This window comes from Notolepis coatsorum (genome assembly GCF_963971535.1).
Source record: "Notolepis coatsorum genome assembly, chromosome: 9".
Lineage (NCBI taxonomy): Eukaryota > Metazoa > Chordata > Actinopteri > Aulopiformes > Paralepididae > Notolepis > Notolepis coatsorum.
Window position 1 is genome coordinate 11,731,583 of NC_140173.1, and position 24,955 is coordinate 11,756,537.

Here is a 24,955-nt window from a genome sequence, read left to right on the forward strand (position 1 = left end):
CAGGTTAACCCTTTCACTACCACACTACAGAAGGTTAACCCTTTACTATCACACTACAGACGGGTCCGCAGCCACTGCTCAAACGTGCTCGACATCATCTTCACGTAGACGCTGTGGATCTTCACTGGCCTCACGATTCTATTATTACGATTCAGCTGTCCACGATTCGATTCAATTCTACGATGCATCTCGATGCAGCTCAATAATACACTCAATAATAATTTACATCCTCAATTTTCTTATCTATATTACTGCAGCACATGGCTAATTTTTCATCAATTAATACAAGCAGTCAGATAAATGAGCTTTTATTTAGAAAGTTCTTAAAATCAGAATGTCAAAATAAATGTCTTTACTAGTGTTGCATCATGATACAGTATTACAGATACTAGAAAGGTATCTCGATAGTTACCCAGCTGTTAAAAACGGTTCAATACTACATTTTAGGCTTGACGTTGAGGTGATGCTTCAGGCTTGAAGTATCAGATGATATGAAAAGCCCTTATTGCACAAACTGCACAGAACGGCGCTCCTATCAACAGTTACATCAGGGCGTTTTTATTTTTTTATGTACATTTTCTGTTCACTGGGCCAAGCAACGCCTTTTCATCTGCTTCCATCATGTTTACAACAACAGTGACGTCATCATAGAGCACAATTAGCGTTAACTCAATCAGCGCCGGACCCGATGATAGTCGGGTTATCTCGCCGACCGTTCAGCGCCAGACCCGAGTATAGTCGGGTTTTCATCGTTATTTCTTTTATTCGATATTTCCATTCATTACAGGCACACGGACATCTGGGTTAACATGGGGAATCATCCTGAGAATGCCAAAGTGCAATACCGGCCGCTTCCACCCAGGTGGCAGTATCGAGCACCCTTTGTTTGAAACATTATATCTTGGCCTGTGCGTCGATCAAAAGTCTCCGGTCGGATTTCTATTGGTCGGGCAAAGGGGGGCGGTTATAACGGTCGGATTAAGAAGCGTGAATTGCTCCCGGTGCATGATGCGTGGCGGATTATGTTGGCGACACGATCTACACCAATACTGGGACTCAGATAATTGGAATATTCTTTTTGGGGTACATCCTAGTGAAGGTAAGGGCTATATGTTATTTTTTATTTTATTTTTATTTTATTTTCGCCTGTTAGAATCCAGCTCACAGCTCCGGGGTTGTCACCAGCTTGGCTGGCCGTTCACACTAATACAATTGGCTGTATTAGAGGGTGGGAGAAGCTGGCGGGGTGGGTCCGGGTCGTTGTAAACAGTGACTCCTACAGTTCGGTCGGGGCGCCTGCTCAGCGCGGATAGGATCTAAGGGGGGTAGTGTGATCCTTCCACACGCTACGCCCTCTCAGTGAGAGTCCGCGCTGCCAGGTGAAAATAAGCGGTTGATTGGCTGGACGTGTGTCGGAGGAGGAAGCACGTGATAGCCTCCACTCTCCCAGACCGACTGTGGGGGGTAAGTGCACAGCGACCAGGAAGGGGATTGGGAATTGGCATAACGACTAACATTGGGATGGGAGAAAATCGGAGGAAAAAGGAGGGGGGAAAAGATAAAAAAATTAAAAAAAAAAAAAAAACAATATGTGTGTGTAACGTTACTCCACAACGTGTGCCGTTGGTGATGATCAAAGCATCAAGAAACTACCCCCCCCCCCACCCCTTCATGATGAGAAACGGCAACGTGTTTAGGCAACGTGTTTAGTGAATTGCACGTATTGCTGCATAGCGTCGTTTTCTGGGATTAGACAGGATTACTTTAAAACTATACTCATATTCACCACGGTATAAAACGGGACTGTATGGATGAAAAAATTATTTCTTTAACACATATTGAACGATAGATAGTCGATGTCAAATGGGCCATAGTATTGTATCCATAGCTATAATATAGAATATAGTTATAGCCCTGCAAACACCGCCACGTATTCCTATCTTTTAGAGCGTCAGCCTTTTAACAACACATCACGCATATCGCTGTGGCGTCCAGAGTTAATCTCGTTACACGTAAACACATTATTTTTCTATAATAAATTAATAGAACTTGTTATTTTGACAGCCCTAATATATATATATATATATATATATATATACACAGTACATATTTGAAATGTATTAAACTCTTGATTTGCATAAAAGCTGGGTGGAGTTACTATTAGGGTTGGATAAGCCTCTCCTCGACTCCTGACATGCTGTTTCAACCCAGGCTAGCGATCACTCTCACAGCTTCCCTTCTAACAAACAAACAGTTTCTACCCACAGGCCATCAGACTCTTGAATGCCTACCCTCCCCCCCCCCCCTCCACACACACCTTCTACTATGAACTATGAACTATGAATCACTAAAGACACTTTTAACTGCTGCTGTGACCACTGTCACCTCCATTCACATGATCGGAACGTGCAATTTTGTATTGTTGTATTGTATATATATTTTAATCTATTTTTACCTTATTTTCTAGCACTCGCTTGTATTTAAATATGTTTAAGTTAAGTACTGTGTGATTTTTTGTGAAGGGTGGACTAGCAAAGTAAGACTTTCATTGTATGGCAAACTGCCGTTTTAACTGTGCATATGACAAATAAACAATCTTGAATCTTCTTACCGCTGCCGTCTCTGTTCGCCGGCCTCAGTTTTGGCATGCCCCCCTGGAACAGGCCTCCTAGACCACCAGCAGAACCGCCACCTCCACCTCCTCCACCTCCTCCCCCTCCTCCACCTCCTCCTCCTCCTCCACCTCCTCCTCCTCCTCCCCCTCCTCCACCTCCTCCTCCTCCACCTCCTCCTCCTTTAGGTTCTAAGGAGATAACGAGTGATCTTCATTAATTATTTTGTTCATTTCATGTCCTTTAGAGATATCATTCAGAATATGCCCCAACCCCAACTAATCAATAGATAAATCAAATCCCTTTTATCCGCCAAATACATGTACACACACACACACACAGGAAATATGGCCTGGTGCTACACAAGAAAGACAGAAATTACACATCTAGAGTAATGTAGAAGAAAACATATATAAATAGTGCAAACCGTGCTATCTCTAATGGACTTACTGTTGTCCATCGCTGGTGCGCTGCGGTCGTTGGTGACCGTTTTCTTTAGCCGGGCACCTTTGCCGATGTCGGAGAGGAGGGCATTCCTTCCATGCTTCTCCGTCCTGTTCAGCGAAGGCTTCTCTGTGTTGGCCTGTGAACAGACAGCGAGGGCAGGAACCACATGTAGTACAAACAGAGCAAACAGCCAGTGGGATTCAAAACCAGCTAGGAGACGTTATACGTGTCACACGAGGTCAGAGGTCATAGAGAACAGCAGGCTGGTGGCGGGAAGGTCCCCTGAACCAGCGGTTGAAATCTGAACGTGATCTCAACGTGAACGAGCAACGCTCTCCCCTCCCTCAGCATCTGCCAATTGTAAGTCTTAGTGCCCCTGAGCAAGGCACCTTTAACTCCACACTGTCTGAGTAACTGCATGAGTGCAGAGCAGGGTGTTGCTGCTGAAGTCAGTCAATATTTCCTGGAGGATGAATAAAGGTTAACCTGCGTCACCCAGTGATGCTAAGTTTCCCACATAGAGTGAGCTGGTCTAGCACAAAGTGTCATGCCTCTGGCTACATGTGAATGAATGAATGAATGAATGAATGAATGAATGAATGAATGAAAATGAATGAATGAATGAATGAATGAATGAATGAATGAATGAATGACTGAAAATGAATGAATGAATGAATGAATGAATGAATGAATGAATGAATGAATGAATGAATGAGTGAGTGACATTGCCGATCATAGAGGTGCTTTTTATCTGAAGCAATAATGCATTCATAATAATAATAATGAAGACAGAAATTACCATCGTTAAGACAATCAACGTATGTGGGAACAAATCTATTACATTTCCATTTTAGTTTATCCAAAGCGACTTATATAAAAAAGCTGCACATGACGCACAAGGTGTCTCTGCTGAGCAGGGTCAAACTGGGGCATGGGCAGAGGATGTGGATCATTGCAAACGTTCACATCATCAGGGTCCAGAAGTTCAGAAACGCTGTCACTTCCTATGTATTTGGTGCTATTTTACAACGCATTATGGATGGCGTGGCTTGGTCTGAGGGCTGTTACACATGTTCTTGACAAAGTCAATCTGAACCCGAGGATTACCTACTTTAATGCTACCAACATCTGCAATACCTATTCTGTACAACGCATTGTACAGATGTTAACACCCAGGGATACACTCTAGATATTTCTTGGTAGAGTGAAAAAAAAAAAAAAAAATGATCTGAAAAAGCATTTAGACCAAGGTTTCCAAATATGGTTTTTTTCTCTCCCAAAGGAGACCGGGTACTAAGATTGAAAATGTTATGTCTTTCACATTGGAGGCCACTGCTTATGAACAGAGTGCAAAATAGCTTGTGTTTATAGGCTGCATAGGGTTTGAATGGCTTCTGTGAAAACAGCCGTTTGTCAAAATCATGACCAAATGATTAAAGTGGCCCGACACAAGGGCGGCTGGGTGGCGCAGTGTGCAAGGCGCTCGCCACCAACGCAGGAGATACTGGTATCGAGCCCAGCTCTCAGCGTTGCTTCCGGCTTGGCCGGCCGTCGTACTAACTCAATTGGCAGTGTCAGTGGGTGGGAAAGCCGGTGGGTGGGTCCTGGGCGGGGCGCCTGCTCAGCAAGGAAAGGATCTAAGGGGGGTAGTGTGATCCTTCCACACGTTACACCCTCTCAGTGAGAGTCCGTGCTGCCAGGTGAAAAGAAGCGGTTGATTGGCTACACATGTGTCGGAGGAAGCATGCGATAGCCTCCACTCTCCCAGACCGACCGTAGGGGGTAGAGTGCGCAGTGACCAGGAAGGGGATTGGGAATTGGCATAACGACTAACATTGGGATGGGAGAAAAATGGAGGAAAAAGGAGGGGGAAAAAGATAAAAAAAAAATAAAAAAAAGTGGCCCCACACAACAACAACAACAACAATGCAGATATATGTTGCACATATCTCACACGTAAGCATATCCCAGCAATTGAAAGTAGTGCACACATTAATTTAGTTTGACGGATATTGAGAGTTAAAGGTGCTATAGATCAGCGGTTCTCAACAGGGGTGCCGCAGAGAGCTGCCAGGGGTGCCTTGAGATTAAAAAAATAATAATAATAGAATTATTTTTTTTGGATTACAGAAAATTATCACTAAAGGATATTTGGATAAGTTTGACCATTTCTCAAAATCTGAAAATCATTAATTAATAAAACACAGAAAATATCACCAAGTTACACTGGATAAAAAAAAACTTTACAGACAACATGGAGACAAAGCTTCCTGACACATCTCCATCCAAACTCTTGGAAGAACTCTTTGAAATCTCATCTGATACCACCTAGAGAGCTAGTTTCAGAGTGTGGTGCTGAGTACCAAGTATCTCATGATGCAGCAGTTAAGGTGTTGATACCATTCAGCACCACATATCTGTGTGAAGCTGGCTTTTCATCCATGACAGCTCTGAAAACAAAATATAGGGCCAAGTTGAGCCTTGAGGATGACATGCGTGTTGCCTTGTCAAAGATCTCCCCACGTATTGACCGTATTATTAGCCAGCAGCAGCAGCAGACCTCGCATTGAGCTAGAAATTAACGTGCTTATTTTCTGTATTTATTAATATTTTTTGAGAAATGGTAACTTGGTGATCCTTTTCTGTATTTAAAAAAAAATACATGATTTTCTGTTTTTGAGAAATGGTCAAACTTATCCAAATATCCTATTTTTATGGAGAACAGTGCAGCTGCAACAGATAGCACTTTAGTGATAATTTTCTGTAATTTTATTGAAAGAAATATGCTATTTGATTTACTACTACAAGCAGTGTAATGTCAACAGTACTAAGCCATTTAGACCTGAAACACCTGTTAATAATGCATTATATAGCCTGCATATACACACAAATGTGTTTCCCGGTTTCTTAAATAAACATTATTTTGAAAGCAAGCACTTTTGTCATCATTGTAGCAAAAAAAGACAGGACCGGAAAAGTCTTTATCGTATGTAGGGGTGCCCTGGAATATTTTATTGAACACAGGGGTGCCTTGGCAGCAGAAAGGTTGAGAGCCACTAGATGTCGCACTAGAGCACCAGTATGCCATTTATCCAATCAGGTGCGTTCCATGTGGGTAAATGGGAAGTAGAGAGGGCATACATGCACGCAACATTTACAATTAATTGTGGACCCACTAGGGGTGGAACGGTTCACAAAATCTACGGTTCGGTTCGTATCACGGTTTTGGTTTCACGGTTTTCGGTTCGGTTCGATACGTTGTTTTTTATTTTTATTTTTTTATTTAACACTCCAAAAATACCATATACATCAGCATAAGATATATAGCCTAAAGATAATCCAACTTTTCAGTTATTCTCAAGGACGTAGTCATGCAAAAACTGAAAGAATGAGGCAGTTTGACATCAGGCACATTATTTTGACAGTGACGGTTAGAGCTAGGAGAGAGAGGGGAGGCATTGCTGATTTAAACATGCTTCTCATTTATTTGGTAAAAAAAAAAGTTTACCTTTAATAATGTTTGGCACACAAAGACCGAACTGACTGAAAAATATAGGCAAAAAGTATTAACTTAGTGCAAACAAACAAAATAATTAAACCTTTTCTATTTTTGTGGCCACATTATAGACAAAGCCTTCAACATAAAGTATGAATATGCTCAACCAGCACTAGACTTTCTTATCAAAAAGGAAAAGTCACTGTTATTTAAAATAAATAAATCATGTGTACTAAATATACATTTACTTTTTAATTGCATGAAACATTATAAAGTATTCTCTTATGCCGCTTTTCACTGCATGGTACCTAACCGACTCGACTCGCTTTTGCTATTTGAGTGTCCTGGGCCCTGTTTCTTGTACCTGGATAACTGAGTTAGCCGGATAACTTTAACTGGATAACTGGGTTAGCCGGACTTTCCGGTTTCATGTACGTGGATTTTCCAAATCACCATGACAACAGATCCAAAAGTTTGAGCCTGGTCGAAAGCAGAGTTCAAGTTCAACTTAGCCTGAACCATCGCCACGCCCCCGCAAAGAAGTGACGGCCCGTTTCCTGAAACTATTCCCACAGTCTACGATCTGCATTATACCATTCTGAATTACGTTCTTGTGCTCCATTCTTCCAGAGGGGGCTTTTGAAATGTAAAATATACCCAAAATGCTGATACTAAATTCACTTTGTCCTAAATAATGCACGTTATATATACCGTGGCGACGGTGGCGCTCGCTCGTGCGATGTACACATTATGTGGTTATTTTAATTGTAACTGGGATTAAGATGTCTGATGAGATGCGCTGTTTGACGGATTTGAGAAATTGAATGAGCCGTTGACGTCACATTAATGAATGAGCCGGATAAAGAGATAAACTTCATTCATAACAAAGGATATTCTAAACACGGGTCTCTCGTTCATTAATGTATAAACAATGAATTTATCCCATCTGGCACAGTGGCGCAGTGGTAGTGCTCAAGCCTGCCAACCCAGCGACCGGGGTCCAAAGCCGGTCTTTCCAATATGATTTTTTTTAATATAATATTAATGATTATACGCCAAAGTAGCCTGGTTTTAAGGTAAAATATTATAAATCTACATGCATTGAGGATGTCATTCTTTATATAGCTCTCAACGTGCACCAAATTGAATTATTCCTATATTGCAAAAAGAAGGAGACGACTAGGGTCTTGAACCCCGGTCGTCTGTGTGAAAGTCAAAAGAACAACCCGTTAGACCACATTGGAGATAAGTTAAAGATTGACTATACATCAATCAATGGGTAAGAGAGCCGTATCGTAATTCTGTATAACAGTTAACTAATTATTTTCGCTAGCAAGATCTCATTTGATTATTCAATCCAGCAGGCAAGTTTAAAGAAATATAATCTGATTGATTGAGGTAATGAGGGACTTAAAATTTGCCTATAGATAACGCATTTAACTTGTCGGCGAGGCGATTGAGCCGTACTGCAATATGTTAATAAAGTTTTAAATCAATTAATCAATCAATGCCGCTAGAGTGAAGAATCAGGATTTCTGCGATCGACACCTGCTGTCTTCTCAGCTGAGGCGGGCGCGCGCACTGATCCTGAGAATCAAGTCTGGCTTGAGTTAACGAGACTGAATCCACCTTCTTGGAACAGGAAAATCCCGGCTTCAAACATCGGGTTAACTGAAGCTGGATAATGACATCTTGATCGACTTAGTTGAACCACGTACAAGAAACAGGGCCCGGGTAGCCGTATTTGAAGTGACGTCACACAAGGAAGTAAATAGTCAACAGTAACACACGGCGTTGGAAGGAGACCTGATGATATAATAAAAACCAACAGCCAATAAATGTGAAGTTATCTTTGAACCTCTTATCAAGCCTCGTCAATATACCCCCCCTTCCCCACTAATGGAACTAATGCAACACAGCGAAGTGACTCCACGGTTATCTAGCCTTCCAGGAAATATACTAGACCAAATGCCGTATAACGCTTATATTCACGGCGCTATAAAATGAGAACGGATTGATGACATTTTTTTTTCTTTAAGCCATTTTGAAGGGACGGTTTATGGACTCAATTGACAATGATAATGGACAGATAGCAATACTATAAAGTATAGATTTAGCTCTACAAACAGCCCCAAGTCTGTTTACAAAAGCTGGTCCTCTAGAGATTTATTAGACGCATCCCAATGGCCCAGAATGTGTTAAGATGCAGTTTAAGATGGGTCTTGAACATGGAGTATGTGGGGCACTCTCTAATCACAACTGGTAGGCTATTCCAGTAGTTACCACCTTTAACAGAGAACACAGTTTTAGCAAAGGTAGTATACCGAAAGGGCACCTTACAGTCCCCTCTACTGATGGCCCTGGTGGTAATGCCAGTGTCTCCTTTTTGTTCAATGTCACTGCCTTTCTTATTAGGCCTAGTTGTTGGCTACAACTTCGCCACAGTAGGCATTAATCACTTAATAGTTCAAATGTCTGTGTCCCATTCCCGTTTGCACATGCAGATACACACACACACACGCACACAGTGGGCCAGTGACTTTGGTGGTATGTGCTATTGCACAGATGTGTGTCCCGTTCCCGTTTGCACATGCACGCACAGTACAAATATACATTTATTTACTTTGAAAATATTTTCACTGTGCTCCTAAATATTTTTGTGTGCTCCTAAATTTGTTAATTTAGGAGCACATGTGCTCCTTGGGAAAAAGGTTAGCGTAGAGCCCTGCAATGGAATCGACGTATACTGCCATAACTAAGCATTTCATGAATTACCCTAGACCGCTCTAAAACCATACTTATATTCACCACGGTATAACACGGGAACGTATGGATGGAAAAATTATCTCTTTTTTGCATCTTGACCGGAAGAAACTCAATGTCAAAATGACTATAGTATTGTATTCATGGCTATAATATAGAATATAGATTTAGCTCTACAAACAAGGTGACCAACTCCCATTGTTTACAGCGTGGCAATACTACCACAGGATAAAGCTAATCCCTGGCGGTCAATTGAGTTAATGCGTTTAAAAATATGTCCTCCAATGATGTCATTGGAGGACAGTGGACACTGAATCCTGGTGTGTTAATTACAGCTCAATGTCATTATATTATAGATGATAAAATAGCAATCCTTATCGCTACATAATTTCAAATAGGCATGGTTTAGGCCAGTGTCTCAGACTCAGGGGACCAGTTCCGGTCCCACGGATATCGCTGAACGGTCTCTTGTCTGGTTATAATTATGACATAGATGTAGTCTGTCTTCAATCATTCCTTTGACTTTAACCCCTCATTGGCTGCCACGCTGTTTCCGGGATATGGCTATGCGCTGCCACACATTAAACTAATGGAATCAGTCACCTTGTTTGCAGGGCTATAACTATATTCTATATGATAGCTATGGATGCAATACTATGGCCCATTTGACATTGAGTATCTATCGTTCAATATGTGAAAAAAAAATAAAAAAGTTCCATCCATACATTCCCGTGTTATACCGTGGTGAATATAAGTATGGTTTTAGAGCGGTCTATGGTCATTCCTAGGAGGCTAGTAATAGCCAGGAACGTGTATTATACTAAATTAATTTCGTCCCTAGAAAACTCTACAATTAAAAAATCAAATGCATATGATTGGTATTATGTTCCATCATGAATGCATGAAAGGGGGGGGGGGTCGTTTCTGATTAATTGATTGTCAATAACGGCATTCGTTATTACAACAACATACGCAATGGCTATGAAAACAAGGCACAATCGAGCTGAAATGGACGTTAAATTGCTCTTACCTGTGGCCGGCGTTTCTTTTTCAAATGTAAAGACCCTAACCCTATCAAAACAGCAGTCAATGTGTATATTTTCAGCACTATGTTTGTTTACCAATGATTTTAAGTGTTATTAGCAAAATATGAGTTTATAACAATCTCCGCGCATTGCATCGGAAACCGGATGATTTAGACGCAAGGAAATTACGCCGTCTTGAAATCGTTGTAGTCCTAAAAAAGAGGAGACCCACGGCTTTCGATGGACATTGAAATTTCATAAAACTACACTACCCAGCTCACACCAGCCGCTGTCAAAGCTGAGAGAATCACGTAATTTTTGTGATTATATCTCACGGGTCGAACAAACCTGAACATTATTGCCATAAAATACAACGTATATTGTTTCTTTACCTTTCTGTGAACGTCTACAAAAAAAAACACGTCGCAATCTGGTGAAAAATGGCAGAGCTATGGACATTATACAAAAGTAACTGTACTTACAGTAGATTTCATTCACGGTCTTTGCTGCCCTGTTACAGATGCCTGGTGGTACTAAATCCAGATTTAACTCTGCCATTGGAAAGAGGAGATTTGGCCCGATCCATAGATGTATGACTTGGCCATAATAAGGTCATTTATAGGCCTGATATTCTATATTCTATATTCTATATTCATATTTCAAATTGCATGTGTCCGGATGGCAAAATGCAGTACTGTATCTACAAAACCCTCTGTAAATCATCCGGCCCTTATTAATTTGCTTAGATTTTTAGTACACTTGATCTCAAGAAGGTGTCTTATGACAATTTTTCACATCTGGTCAATGTTAGCATGGTGTCATTCACCGTCAAAGATGAAATGATATTATTATTATTATTAATTATATATATATTTACACCCCCTCTCATGCTGCTACGACACCTGCATTTCCCCAAGGGGATCAATAAAGGAATATCTTATCTATCTATCTATCATTTAGTAATCTACTAATATCTATATATTTAAAATATTTGTATACTTAAAATAGACTAATGGCATGAAATTAACTCTTTGTCCAAACCGTGCGTCTCTTCAGCCGTGTCACCTGACCTGACACGGTGTGCGTGAGTGGCTGTATCTGGGGCCGCCGTGTCATCTGACCTGACACGGTGTGCGTGAGTGGCTGTATCTGGGGCCGCTGCGTCACCTGACCTGACACGGTGTGCGTGAGTGGCTGTATCTGGGGCCGCCGTGTCATCTGACCTGACACGGTGTGCGTGAGTGGCTGTATCTGGGGCCCCCGTGTCACCTGACCTGACACGGTGTGCGTGAGTGGCTGTATCTGGGGCCCCCGTGTCACCTGACCTGATGCTTTCTATCGGGATACTGTTTCGGGGGAAGAGTCTTTAGTGTCACACGGTACAAATAAGTAGTTTCTCCGGCAGCCATGTTGTCTTACTCACCATAGGGAGGTTGGGAGGGGGAGGGGGGGGAGGAGGTGGGGCCGGCATCTTCTTCCCTCTTTAGTCGCTCTGCTCTCGACGCACCCTGATAGAGACAGAGACACACACAATGAACTAGTGTTGTCAAAAATATAGAAAAATCAATACATATCGATTCTGAATATTTAAAACGGTTTCAATACTCATTTCCCAAAATATCGATATTTAATTATTCATAAAAAAAAGAAAAGAAATGTGTATAAGGAAGTTGCATTGTTAATTTCAATACCTGTAATAGTACAGTAGTCCACACACACATGTGCATTCAGTTAAGTCGGAATATGACTAATAACAGTTCAGTTTGTCAGGTACATGCAACACAGATTACAGTGTTGACATCTGTCTGCTTGAGAAAACACCATGTTCTGCAATAAAAATGATTGAAGTGAGATGAACAGTTATTTTTAAATGTGTGATCTAAAGATAAACAAAGGGTTTTAAAAGTGTTATATTTATCTTCTCTTATAGTACCAGAGAGAAGCTGAGGAGAATCAACCAGCAACAAAAGCAAAATGTATTAAAAAGAATATATATAATATTATAATTTTTTTTTTACATTTTAAGATTGAACCTTTTTCCCTGTGGTATCGAAAATGGTATCGAATGTCGATACTTTTCAAGGTATCGTATCGAAGTTCGAAATTCCAGTATCGTGACAACACTACAATGAACCGACGATGGCCTAGTAGTAGTGGTTGAAGTGTGGCAAATGAAAAACAAGCAGTCAGCAGCACAGAGAAAGACAGAGGCGTCGTCGGTGTGCGACAATATAACGAGTCTCCTCAGTCCACCTGGTGTTCTAATGATTCAAGTACTGGAGGAGAGTGGCTGTGTCCCCCTCTGTTTTCAGCCGTGAATCAAGATGTATGTTGCTGTGAGTTAGCTCATATTAATATTAGTGCTGTCACGCGATTAAAAAAATTAATCTAATTAATTACAGGATTTGTAATTAATTAATCTAATTAATCGCATTTTAATCGCATAACCATTTTATGCCTGATATTCTATATTCTATAATCATATTTCAAATTGCATGTGTCCAAATGGCAGAATTCAGTACTGTATCTACAAAACCTTCTGTTTAATCATCTTCCATCTATTAATTTGCTTAGATTTTTCAGGTCTGGTCAATTTGAGCATGGTGTTATTCACAGTCAAAGATAAAAAAAAATTTATTGATATTCTCATTTGGTTCATTACAATTGACTCAAAATAAATTTTTCATTCAATCAATCACCGTGCAGATTGATTGATTGAATGAAAATGTTATTAACAGATTGCAGAATGGGTACAATGCAGTACGGCTCAATACACACAATTGTTAAGGGGAAGCAGACCAGAGAAAGACTTTCATCTTGTTTACATCAGGGTCCCCCATTTTCAATTCATAATGAATTGTAAGTAAGGGTGCACCTTGCACCGTGCAATCCATTCTTTGTGGATCTAGCCCATAGTATTTCTGACACTGGGAATACATTCCTTGAGAATCATAGAATCAGATACCAAGAACATGCAAATGGACCATATTAAAAAAAAGTCTGTAAATGTGTATTCTACATTCCTATGGAATGAATGAGATACAAAAAAAAAAAAAAAAAAATTCATAACGCGATCATTTGCTGTGTAATTAATTAATCTAATTAACGCGATAAACTGACAGCCCTAATTAATATTAATTAAATCTGAAGCCTGAAATCTACTAAGGGTTCAGCACAGATGTTAATTCATCTCGACTACACCCCACAATGGCTGCAATGCTGATTTACCACTCTATTGAGTCACGGGCCAATGCATTGCAAACAATGCCAGTACACGGTGTAACAGTCAAATCAGCTTCTCATTTATGACGCATACATACACATGCATTGCATACACATACACACACATACACACATGGAGCGGCACGGTGGTGTAGTGGTTAACACTGTCGCCTCACAGCAAGAAGGTCCAGGGTTCGATTCCCGCTTGGGGACCAGGTTTTCATGATGCCAGGTACCCAGGTGGGGTATCTCCCAGGCCTTTCTGTGTGGAGTTTGCATGTTCTCCCCGTGCTCGCAAGGGTTTCCCCCCCGATAAGATAAACCCAATGGAAAAACATGCACAACAACAGATCGCTAACGCTGTGGTGTCCTTGACGAAGACGGACAGGAGCACTTGGATTGGTCCCCTGGCGCGGCTCACGTTGACGCCTGTCTGCTCCCGGCTGCCCTTGGGGGGGAAGGACGATGGGATGGGTTAATCGCAGATACGAATCGCATCTGCGATCCTAAAGAGACAATGCATGCGTGTGTGTTCCGGTGTGTGTGCTAAACTAACCGATGTGTGTACCACTAAAACATTGAGTGTCGTTGCATGCCGAATAAATACCTCTGCAACAGGTCCTGCATTATTATTATTACACACTAATGCTTTATCAAAATCCACAGATTACATTCTACTAGGCGATTAATCAAGTTTCAAGTGCGATTTTGGCTTCCCAGTTCCCACGATCATGAAAACAAGATAATCAAGATAAAAACTATTGTGCCTCATGCTGTGTTTGTCAAGTGTTGTAAATGCAGCGCACCCTTCCTTCACAGCGGTGTGCTCTGCCCCGAAACTGATGAATAGGCCTCTCTCTCTCTCTCTTTCACACACAGTCAGATCAGTCTCTCTGTCTCACTTCCTGTACTATCAAACAGGAAGTCACCTAACAACTGCACAGTACCACAGCCATCCGGTTGCCATGGCGATGATACCTCTCCATCTCAGCCTTGCATCACACTCTCATGCACTTCCTCTCTCTCTCTCTCTCTCTCTCTCTCTCTCTCTCTGTCGTACCCTCTTTCACTCCTCTCTGTGTGTGTGTTTGTTTCCCCTTGCACTCTCTTCCCCCCCCCCCCCCCCCTCCATCTCCCCCCCCCCCCCCCCTACCAAATGTGACCTTGACCGGGAGGTTCCACCGCAGACAGAATGTTGGATTTACCGTGTCCAACATGTCGCAGAATCCCAAGGGAAGGTCTCAGTAAGGGGGGAAACCCCCGGCCTCCAGACACAGGCATGTCTAGTGTGAGACAAACCAAGCGCACCCCCGACCCAGACCCATCCCACTGGCACCTGTCATGGCATGCCAGGGCGCCGCTGTGTCACCACCAGGATGACGTGTTCCCAGTATATACAGTATATACAGTATATATACAGGCCACCAGGGGGGAGATCCCCACTAAAACAGGAATCTGTGTCTTCTATTCTTATCATCATCACACAGACGGTCAGGGACACTGCAGTCTGCTTCACCCACCGACTGGTGGAACAGAATCTGATGGAAACCATGACAGTTCCCACAAGGTGATTTTCTACAGAATATGCATTGCAGACTTTTTTTTTCCTTCTCTTTCATCACTTAAAGCTGCAGTGTGTATAGTTTTGGGAAGAAAAAAAACTAAAAACACAAATACTAAAAAGAACCCTTTGACACAAAGCGAATCAACACTGCAGTTAGAAGATGCCCCTCCTCTTGTCTGGAGACGCCACGCCACGGCCAGACAGTGCTCCAGGGATACAGGTCTTCCTTTGTGACACTTTATATACCTAGGCTATTCAAAACTGATAAACTCAAAAAAATGATAAAGATGTATCATAACCCCACCCCACCCACACACACACACGGCACAGCTTCAAGATGAAATACTATTAACTCATTGAGCGCCAACAACGAGATATCTCGTTTCTGAGAGCCAACGCTTGAGCGCCAATAACGAGATATCTTGTTTTTCCGTTCTTTTTTTTTTCTATTTTCTTATTCTAAACACTCGCGTGGGTCTTTGTGAGTGTGCCTGGGACCGGCAATGACGATTGAATCCTGACAGGTGGCAGTATCGCCTACCCTATGAACTGCATGGGCCAGTTTAGTGTGGGGCCGCCCCATGCCACAGTGAGAGCCAACAAAGCACTAGGGAGTGAGCAGCAGTGAGCAAACTACAGCCATCTAATGTTCGACAATGGCGATCGCCTCGAGCAAACTATTGGATATTATGAAGAAGACAAAACGGATGATATGGATGATGATTATGGACGATAAGGTGTGTTTCCACCAGACTATGTTGGACTCAGCACTTCTGATAAATCATAAAAATACTATAGTCAAACCGGCCGATGAGGAAACCGTGGTATAGTCTGGCCGAGCACACAATAGTAACCTCACCTGCAATGCAATGGCGAGCGAACTATTGGAGATGATGAAGAAGAAGACAAAATGGATGATGATCATGGATGATAAGGTGCGTTTCCACCAGACTATGTTGGACTCAACACTTCTGGTAAATCTTAAAAATACTATAGTCATTGGGCGGCTCGGTGGCGCAGCGGACATTGCGCTCGTCACCAACGCAAGAGACACCGGGTTCGAATCCGGCTGTCGGCGTTGCCTCCGGCTTGGGCCGGCCGTCATACTGACTCAATTGGCAGAGTTAGTGGGTGGAAGTCGATGGGTGGTAATCTGGACAGCGACTCCTACAGGTCGGTTGGGGCGCCTGCACAGCAGAGACAGGAAATGGCGGGGGTAGTGTGAGCCTCCCACACGTTACACCTCGCCACTGAAAGTCTGCGCTGCAGGTGAAAAGATGTGACAGGCTGCCTCCTCGTGTATCGGAGGGGACACGTGATGCAAGGCTTCTATCCTCCTTACAACCGGCCAGTGGGGGGCATATGCGAGCAATGTTCAATACAGGGGAGCGGAGAATTGGCACAGCAAAATTGGGATGGGAGATAAATAGAAAAAAAAGAGGAGAAAGTGGATAAAAAAAATAGCGAGCTGGTATTCGCTGGAAATTCGGAACGCAGATGTTTGCTTTGCTGCGGCCTGCGGGATCAGGATGATCATGTGATTGGCTATATTATCCTGAGCCTACGTGTGATTGGTTACTGCCTGTGCTTGGAATGTTAAACGCCACCAGCTAGCCGATTGACACCTCGGCCGGCCAGCGGGCTGCAGCGGAAGACACACACAATATAGTAGCCTATATAAGGGCTTGTGTCCATAGCGGACGTTTTATGAGTTGTCAGCTCCTTCCTGTCATTCATTTCTATGCTACAGGCGCGCTCCTCTTCCCAGCGCCGCGCCTCGCGTTTATGAGCTCTCGGCGGCAGCGTTTTTGGGCGGAGCGTTCCCAGCGCATAAAGTTGAAAAACTAGTTCAACTTTTGGAAAGGAGCGCGCTCATCAAGGTAATCAACATCGAGGAAGGGGCGGAGCCGCAGCAGTCGCAAGACCCAGGAAAACGCTGAGCTTTTTTCCCTTTTTTTCAAAGCGGTCCGCCTTGAAAAAAACGTCCGCTATGGACACAAGCCCTTATGCTGCGCTGCAGCCTGCGCACATATATTATATATACACATTTCAAAATTCCTGTCTAATTAGACAATTGAAATATGTCTAAAATGCATTCTATTTCCGGGTGGTTTCCCACTTCCACCCTGACTGTATATGGGCATTGGGCCACATCGTGCTTTAGATGCTTCCCTCCCAGTTTGTTTACTTTGGTAGATGTTCTTAGCTCTGCAAATCTCCGACTTAGAATCACTATGAATAGATAACGGATGCACTGATAAATAAATATCACGTTTGTCAGATGGAACGCGATGCAACCTACTATGCGTGCATATTCTACACGGTACAGGATAATTAGATTAGATTACATAAGATTCAAAATGTATCATTATTACAGTATAAAGTACAGTACAACTAAAATAAGTTTGGCATCCAACCAGAGTGCAAATGTAAATGTACAGGTGATTAAAGTAGATATCAAATAAATAAATTAGTACTACTGAGTATGTGCTAATCAGATGTATGTACAGAGTTGTAGTATTAATATGTACAGTGATACAGGTATAAAGACACTATGGAAGTAAGTCATACTGGCCAGCAGCGTAACTAGTAAGAGTAGGTAAGGGATATGTACAGATATAGTATCTACAGATATGTAAAATGGAATATATGCAGGTATGTACAGATGTAGATATATATATATATATATATATATATATATATATATATATGGTAAGAATAAATATATATACGGTATATACAGCATTATTGTACAGAGTTATATGGGTTAAATATAAATGTATATATACGGTATAATGGCTCTTATTCTGGTTAAGGTATTATTTGGGATAAGCTCTTCATATGAATCCCTGAATTAACAGAATATTGAAATATCAGATAGCACCACGGAAAGTGAGCTTGAGCAAACTATGGAAAACAACTGACTCAAATAGCACACCGGACATTGAATATCTATACATGACTTGTGTAATAAAAAATTACGCATAGCTTGGTGTTCGAACGTTCGTTTTTTTTTATTAATTAATTTTATCATTATAGATTGCATAGTCTATCAGTGAAACATTTTTTGTTTACAGTGGTGGCTGTTCATGTAAACATGTAAACAAAGCACTCAGAAGAAAATAAAGGGAAAAGATGAGCCGTATCGCGGTCCGACAGCAGTCAGACATAATATCATAAAACGCAGACTCACTTTCTGCCGCCGGCCCGGTAGAACATCGTGGTATTAATTGGAATAACCGTCGCATGTCTCCCAGAAGCTTTCTGGTCTGGCGGGCTCGAACTTTCCATAAATGTGTATCCAATCCATAAATCCATTTAGTTAGATCCAGTACTGACTGTCTGAATGTATCTGTGATTATTATAGATTTTCGACAACAACCATTAGCAGCAGTCATTTGAATTTCCTGGTTGACTCGCCTGGACGTGATGTCACACGAAAGCCGGCCGCACTCAGCCAATAGACTATTCTATTTAGGAATGCCCCGATCACGTTTTTTGCGCCATACAAACCGGAAATGGATCTAGTCGATCGACGTCAAATAAGTGGGATCTTTTTCCTCCAGTCTCATCGGCGAACGGTAAGAGGACAGTAACATTACTTTCAGCTTGATTGTTTATTCTTTTCAATGCAAACCGCTCTGATCAATATATCACCCATACTACATAAAGCATTTACTGACGATCACGGAATTATAAACGACCCCCCCCCCCGTTCACCCGCGGATGATCAGTCATAACGTTTAGGACCATGTACAGTTGACATTTTTAATATAGCGTCGATCGGTATCAAACAGCATTTGATAATCTAATATATGCATTTATGCCTATATCTCACGTTCTAGGAATTACTGCAGAAAACGAAAAAAACATATTTATACTCTAGACGGTATTTTCGTATGAATGTGTGAATGAAAAAGTAAAACGTTCCTACATCCTGAACGATAGATAATCGATGTTGAATGGGCCATAGTAATGTCAATTTAGCAATACAATTTAAAAAGTTATAGCCCTGCAAAGTAGGTGAACATCTCCATAGACTTACAGTACTGGCAGTGATCAAACATTGATGGATACAAGCGTGGCAGACAAAGTGTTAGTTGAACCACGTACGAGGAACGGGCCTGGAGACCTCCTGAGCCAAAGCCTCATCATTGTTTAAACAGTGAAAAGGTCTATGGCTATATCATTATTATTACTGATTGAATTCTGCCATTCCACTATTATTACTATGTTCTACTCTATTACTATTTTCTATCATTATCCTTTGTACCTGTACCTTCCCCCCCCCCCCCTCCCCCAGACACCTGAATGTCCCCATGGGGATTAATAAAGGAACACTTGACTTGACTATCATATCTGTCTAGTCCTACTCCTTAGTTAGTTGGGTCCAACAGTTGGGGCTCGGGGGGTAGAGCGGGTGTCTGGTAACGCAGGAGGCAAACCTGTCTGGTAACAGAGTAGGTTCAAAAGAGATCTGGCCATTTTTACGGAGCAAAAAAAACTATTTCGGAATTTGGGTTTGAAACTTTGAACTAATTTGGCGAATCAAGGATGACGTGCAGCGGAACACAGCGCCTCCTGCTGCTGGGAGACGAGGTCTACAAGGCCTGGAGGCGTGTATGCTTTTACCAACGCGTTCGTGTTTCTGGGTTCCCGTTTTGCGCTCTGATTGGCCACTGACCTACGCGCGTACGTCCCCCTCGCTATGAGCGGCTGTGTCTGTGCGCTATTGTTTATTATTATCCGGCCACAGTGTGGGTTCCCTGGTCGGTGATGATGAGCTCAAATAGGTTATTATAATAAACACTGAATGGAGCAATATAGCCTTGTTGTTAGTTAGACAGCAGGCTATACGGTCTTCTTCAGTTGAGTTACACTTTGAAACATTTATAGCAAGTCTTGCTCTAGCGAGGCATCATCACAACAACACGGGCGGCTCTACAACAACAATGGCTTATTTATCTATAAAGAAGACAATCCCATCGCTGACAACAAGTACTATAGTCATCTGAAAATCTACTTCATTCATAAAACACGGCAGGCCTGTCTGTGTGTGACTATAGTACTTGTTCTTAACTACCCACCACATACTATAGTCTACCCATATACTCTGTGTGATAGCATGTACAACAGTGCTGTATATACTGCATATTTACATTTATATTTACATTTATATGCAACGCCTACATGTCATCATGTCATTTACAGAATACATTTTTTTTTAGTTTAAGAATGTTAAATAGAGCATTGAAATGTAAAACCGTACTCATTCCCCCGTCCCCGAGGTCTCGTTTTTAACTGCTGGCATGATATTGGCTATTTTCATTGTTAACACAGTCTGTGCCAAAAACGTAAAAAGTTGTTTTGGATCGTTTGATCTTTTTACGTTGATCCCCGCTCTACAGACTTGCCCAGAGCGATCTGCATAATTTTCGACCATCCCCACACATTAGAACTGCAATGCCAGGGTGCTCCAGTAGCACACCATGTTACCGCGCTGCGTCGCGGGACTCCGTGCTGCGTCACGGATCTGGTTGACTCCGAGTTCGATTCCCGGACTCGCCGTCATTTGCCGAATGTCTCCCCCTGCTCTCTCTCCCGTTTCACCCTGCAACTGTCGGTCATGCTTGACCAGGAAAGCGATAAACGCTAAAAAATAAAGTTTAAAAAAAAATGAACTGCAATGCCAATCAGGCGGCTGAGTGGCACAGTGGGCAAGGCGCTCGCCACTAACGCAGGAGATGCTGGTATCGAGCCCAGCTCTCTGCGTTGCTACCGGCTTGGCCGGCCGTCATACTAACACAACTGGCAGTGTTAGAGGGTGGGAAAGCCGGTGGGTGGGGATTGGACGTTGTGGACAGCAACTCCTACAGGTCGGTTGGGTGACGCCGGAAGCAGGAAGTATCGGGGGCAGCGTGAGCCATAGATATATATAGAACACTAGATAGCTTACCCGCGCTGCCGGCCAATGGAGAGCGACGTCGTCGTAGGCAGGGCTGTACGCTAAGCTTTTTCACTAGGGGCACACTTGAAAAAAAATATTTTTTAGGGGCACATTTTTTAATAACAATTTTACCATTATAGTGAAAAAAAATATGTTCCTCCTACCTCATTACTGTGGTCCTTTTATTTAACATTTAAGTGCTTTTGTTGTCAGGTTTGTATCTTTTATAATGAACCAACTGAACTTCGTTGCCTGTGACTTTCTATGAAGAAATGAGCTATGAAGAAACTTTACTTTTCTTCATAGCTAAATCAGACAGTCAGCCAGTCTATCAGAGTGAGTGCTCAGCCTTGGATAATTTAGGAGTGAAATGCGAATGCAAGGCTTGAAATCACTACTCGCAAGCCCGCCCCCAAATATTATTTACCAATCGCAACGGCCAATTAAAGGGGCAATTCGCGATAATCTCATCGCAGTGTACAGCCCTGGTAGGGCGACCATCTTGCCAGGGGCAGCTCAGCTACTGATAACATTAATGTATATGGTGCATGTACTATTTAAATAACCATAGATTGCTCAATTCTTTACCGATTTTCAAACGGGTTGGTTTGCTATAAACATCAATGATGTAGTTATGATACTGCATACTTATAAAAAAAAATCTTTTTTTACAAACCGCTTGAATCATAGCCACGTTAATAATGCTTGTAATAAACCAAACCGTTTGTAAATCCGTCAATATTTCAGCGAGTTATGAGTATTTTTGTCTGTGCAGATCACTCACCCTCACTCAAGGCTGACTCGAGCAAGATGGCGGCGGTTCAGAGACGCTGGTGACTCCGCCTTAAGCTATCTAGTGTTCTATATATATCTATGGCGTGAGCCTCCTCAGCGTTACTCCTCGCCACTGAGAGTTCGAGCTGCTGCGGTGAGAACATGCGACAGGCTGCCTCCTCGTGTGCCGGAGGGGACACGTGATGCAAGGCTTCTATCCTCACTACAGCCGACCAGTGGGAGGCATGGTCTAGCAACGTTCAAGACAGGGGAGGGAAGAATTGGAAATACGAAATTGGGATGGGAGAAAAATAGAAAATGGGGAGAAAAAGTGGGGGAAAGAAAAACTGCAATGCCAATCGACTATCACCAGGTGGCGGTATCATCCGTGTCTGAACTGCGGTGGCTTGGGTTGAATCACACTCTCAGTCTCTAACCTTCATTTCTGCTGGCCAGTGGCCACTCCTCCTGCTGGGACATAGATTCACATTGATCGCCTAGAAATTCCGTCGCCTAAGTGTATTTATAGACATATACACTGGTAATCGTGATGGCGATGTGATCACTTGGAATTATTCCGCTTGGAATAGTGGTACATTCTATGTCTATTTTACCAAATCTGAAACGTGTTTTTCTAACAATCACAGTTCTGTGTTTCACCGGACGAAAAACATGCTCTGCAAACGCGATCATAGTTTTGAGTTAAAATGCGTTTCCAATTCTCCCCTCCCCTGTCTTGAACGTTGCTCACATATACCCCCCACTGGTCGGTTGTAGGGAGGATAGAAGCCTTGCATCACGGCCGGCCCAAGCCGGAGGCAATGCTGACACCCGGATTCAAATCAAGTTTTATTGAATCTTGATCTCAAATTGCAATTTGCTAAATGTGTGTATCGCACCCCTAAATAATAATATAGCCTACCTATGTACTGGCTTCTGGCATTGATTATCCCTAACAGTCTGTCACTTGACAGTTATATTGGCTATATTTCAATGTTGGCTATATTCAAAAGAGCATGACTACAAATGACCTACATTCTCACCTAAGGACTTAAAGGCTTGTGTTACATACACACTGCTTACTTCCTCCAATCAGCTGCGACTAGTCACTGACACACACACACACTTTCACACACACCCCCTTTCGCACGCACGCACACACACGCACACACACGCACACACACACACACACACGCACACACACGCACACACACACACACACACAGGCTAATATTAACTAATCGCGAGTCCCCACAATAGCTCCTTTGACAGCCATAGTGAGCGAAAGAAAGAAAGAAAGAATGAGAAGAGAGGAAGAGAGAGAAAAAAAATACATGAGTCAAAAGTATGAGAGAGAGAGAGAGAGAGAGAGAGAGAGAGAGAGAGAGAGAGAGAGAGAGAGAGAGAGAGAGAGAGAGAGAGAGAGAGAGAACAGGAAGGATGAGGCAGGGACGGTGGATGGAAGGGTGAGATACTGAGGCTCAAGAGACTGAACTCAAAGCCTGGGCCTGCAGGATTCTGGGATGCTGGGGTGTGGATGCTTTGAAGTGCCACCAACAGGACACACACACACGCACACACACACACACACACACACACATGCGCACACACACACACACAGTGAATGAGGCTCAAGTCACACATGCTTCAGTTTATAAATGCTCATAAAATAGCTCCTCCTTCCTTCCAACCTCCCACGCTACACTAGCTCATTAGGGTTAGCAGCTCGCACACTCGAATCTTGGACTTGAATCCATAACATGGGTGTTGCACCAATGACATACAGGGCACAGAGTATGGCCTATTATTCCAACAGTAAAGTATTTCTCTTGAATTCAGAACTAGGCTAAAAGTATTAAACATCTCACAGTAGGAGTAGTGGGACCTCGTTTAAAGGGGAACTATCTTATAAATGGCCTTTTTGAGTGTTTAGCATTGTTTCCTAGCTATGTGAACTTATATTAATATGATCTATGTCTCAAAATTCTCATATTGGCGCATTCTTCCAATTCTCCTCTCACAATATTCACCCTCACTGAACTGAGTCGTTTGAAAATGTGCCTATATGTGATGTCATATAGTCACTGCTGCATGTTAATGTTCAGGCGAACACGACGCTCAGCAGGCCCGGTGCAGTGGTTTAGGAGCCCAGGCTCATGTTAATGTTCAGGAGAACACCACGCTCAGCAGGCCCGGTGCAGTGGTTTAGGAGCCCAGGCTCATGTTAATGTTCAGGAGAACACCACGCTCAGCAGGCCCGGTGCAGTGGTTTAGGAGCCCAGGCTGCATGTTAATGTTCAGGTGAACACCACGCTCAGCAGGCCCGGCGCAGTGGTTTAGGAGCCCAGGCTCAAAACAGCTCGAAATCTTGAGGTAGAAAAATGCTGTTTTTGAGGACTTGATTAGAAATACAAAACAATGAATAAAAAAATATATATATATTACAGAGGTGTTCCATAGACTCACAGGAATTGTGTAAAAGTGCCCAAATAGTGAAAGAAATAGTAAAATAGTTCCCCTTTAAAATAATGTACTTGGGTTGCATTTGCTCACTGTCTTCACCAATATCTACCTCACCACGATCTGGTCTGAGGTCGGCGCTCGTCGTCATCACAGCTAAAACTCCCCTCCTTTCCTGGAAACCTACATTTCATCTTTCTCTCACAAAGGTCTTAGAATGAGGCCACTGGCAAAGTTGCAAGAGAAGGGAAAAGGTTGCACGTTTTAGGCAGTTTGAAACGCAGCGCACGACAGCCGTAAATGTGTCTGCAGTGCAGGAATGGTGCTGAGTGGCTAAGCTAACATCCTGTAACACACACACGGGAGAGAAAAAGAGAGAGAGAGACATTGGTACATTGTGAGAGAGAGAGAGAGAGAGAGAGAGAGAGAGAGAGAGAGAGAGAGAGAGAGAGAGAGAGAGAGAGAGGCCTCTTGATGTGCTTCTAGTATTCTGCTGCAGTTAGTCAGCAGTGTGGTTTTGCTCTTTAAAAGAGCAATGAGTCATTCTTAGAATGAGCTTAGAATGAGTCATTCATCAGCTCCTGAAGGCATGTCAGGATGCAGCGTCCATCTCCAGAGAAGAACATCGTGGTCAACGTGGTCTTT

The 24,955-nt window shown here is 42.6% G+C and overlaps 1 protein-coding gene across 1 annotated transcript in view; it reads right to left on the reverse strand.

The window, feature by feature from the left end:
* Positions 1-24,955, reverse strand: part of LOC311234858 (WAS/WASL-interacting protein family member 1-like) — a 49,466-nt gene that overhangs the window by 15,107 nt on the left and 9,404 nt on the right. Inside the window, 3 exon segments of the mRNA XM_084322104.1 lie at positions 2,612-2,803; positions 3,063-3,195; positions 11,767-11,851. Coding sequence (XP_084178230.1) covers positions 2,612-2,803; positions 3,063-3,195; positions 11,767-11,814 — 373 coding nt within the window. The 5' untranslated portion in view covers positions 11,815-11,851.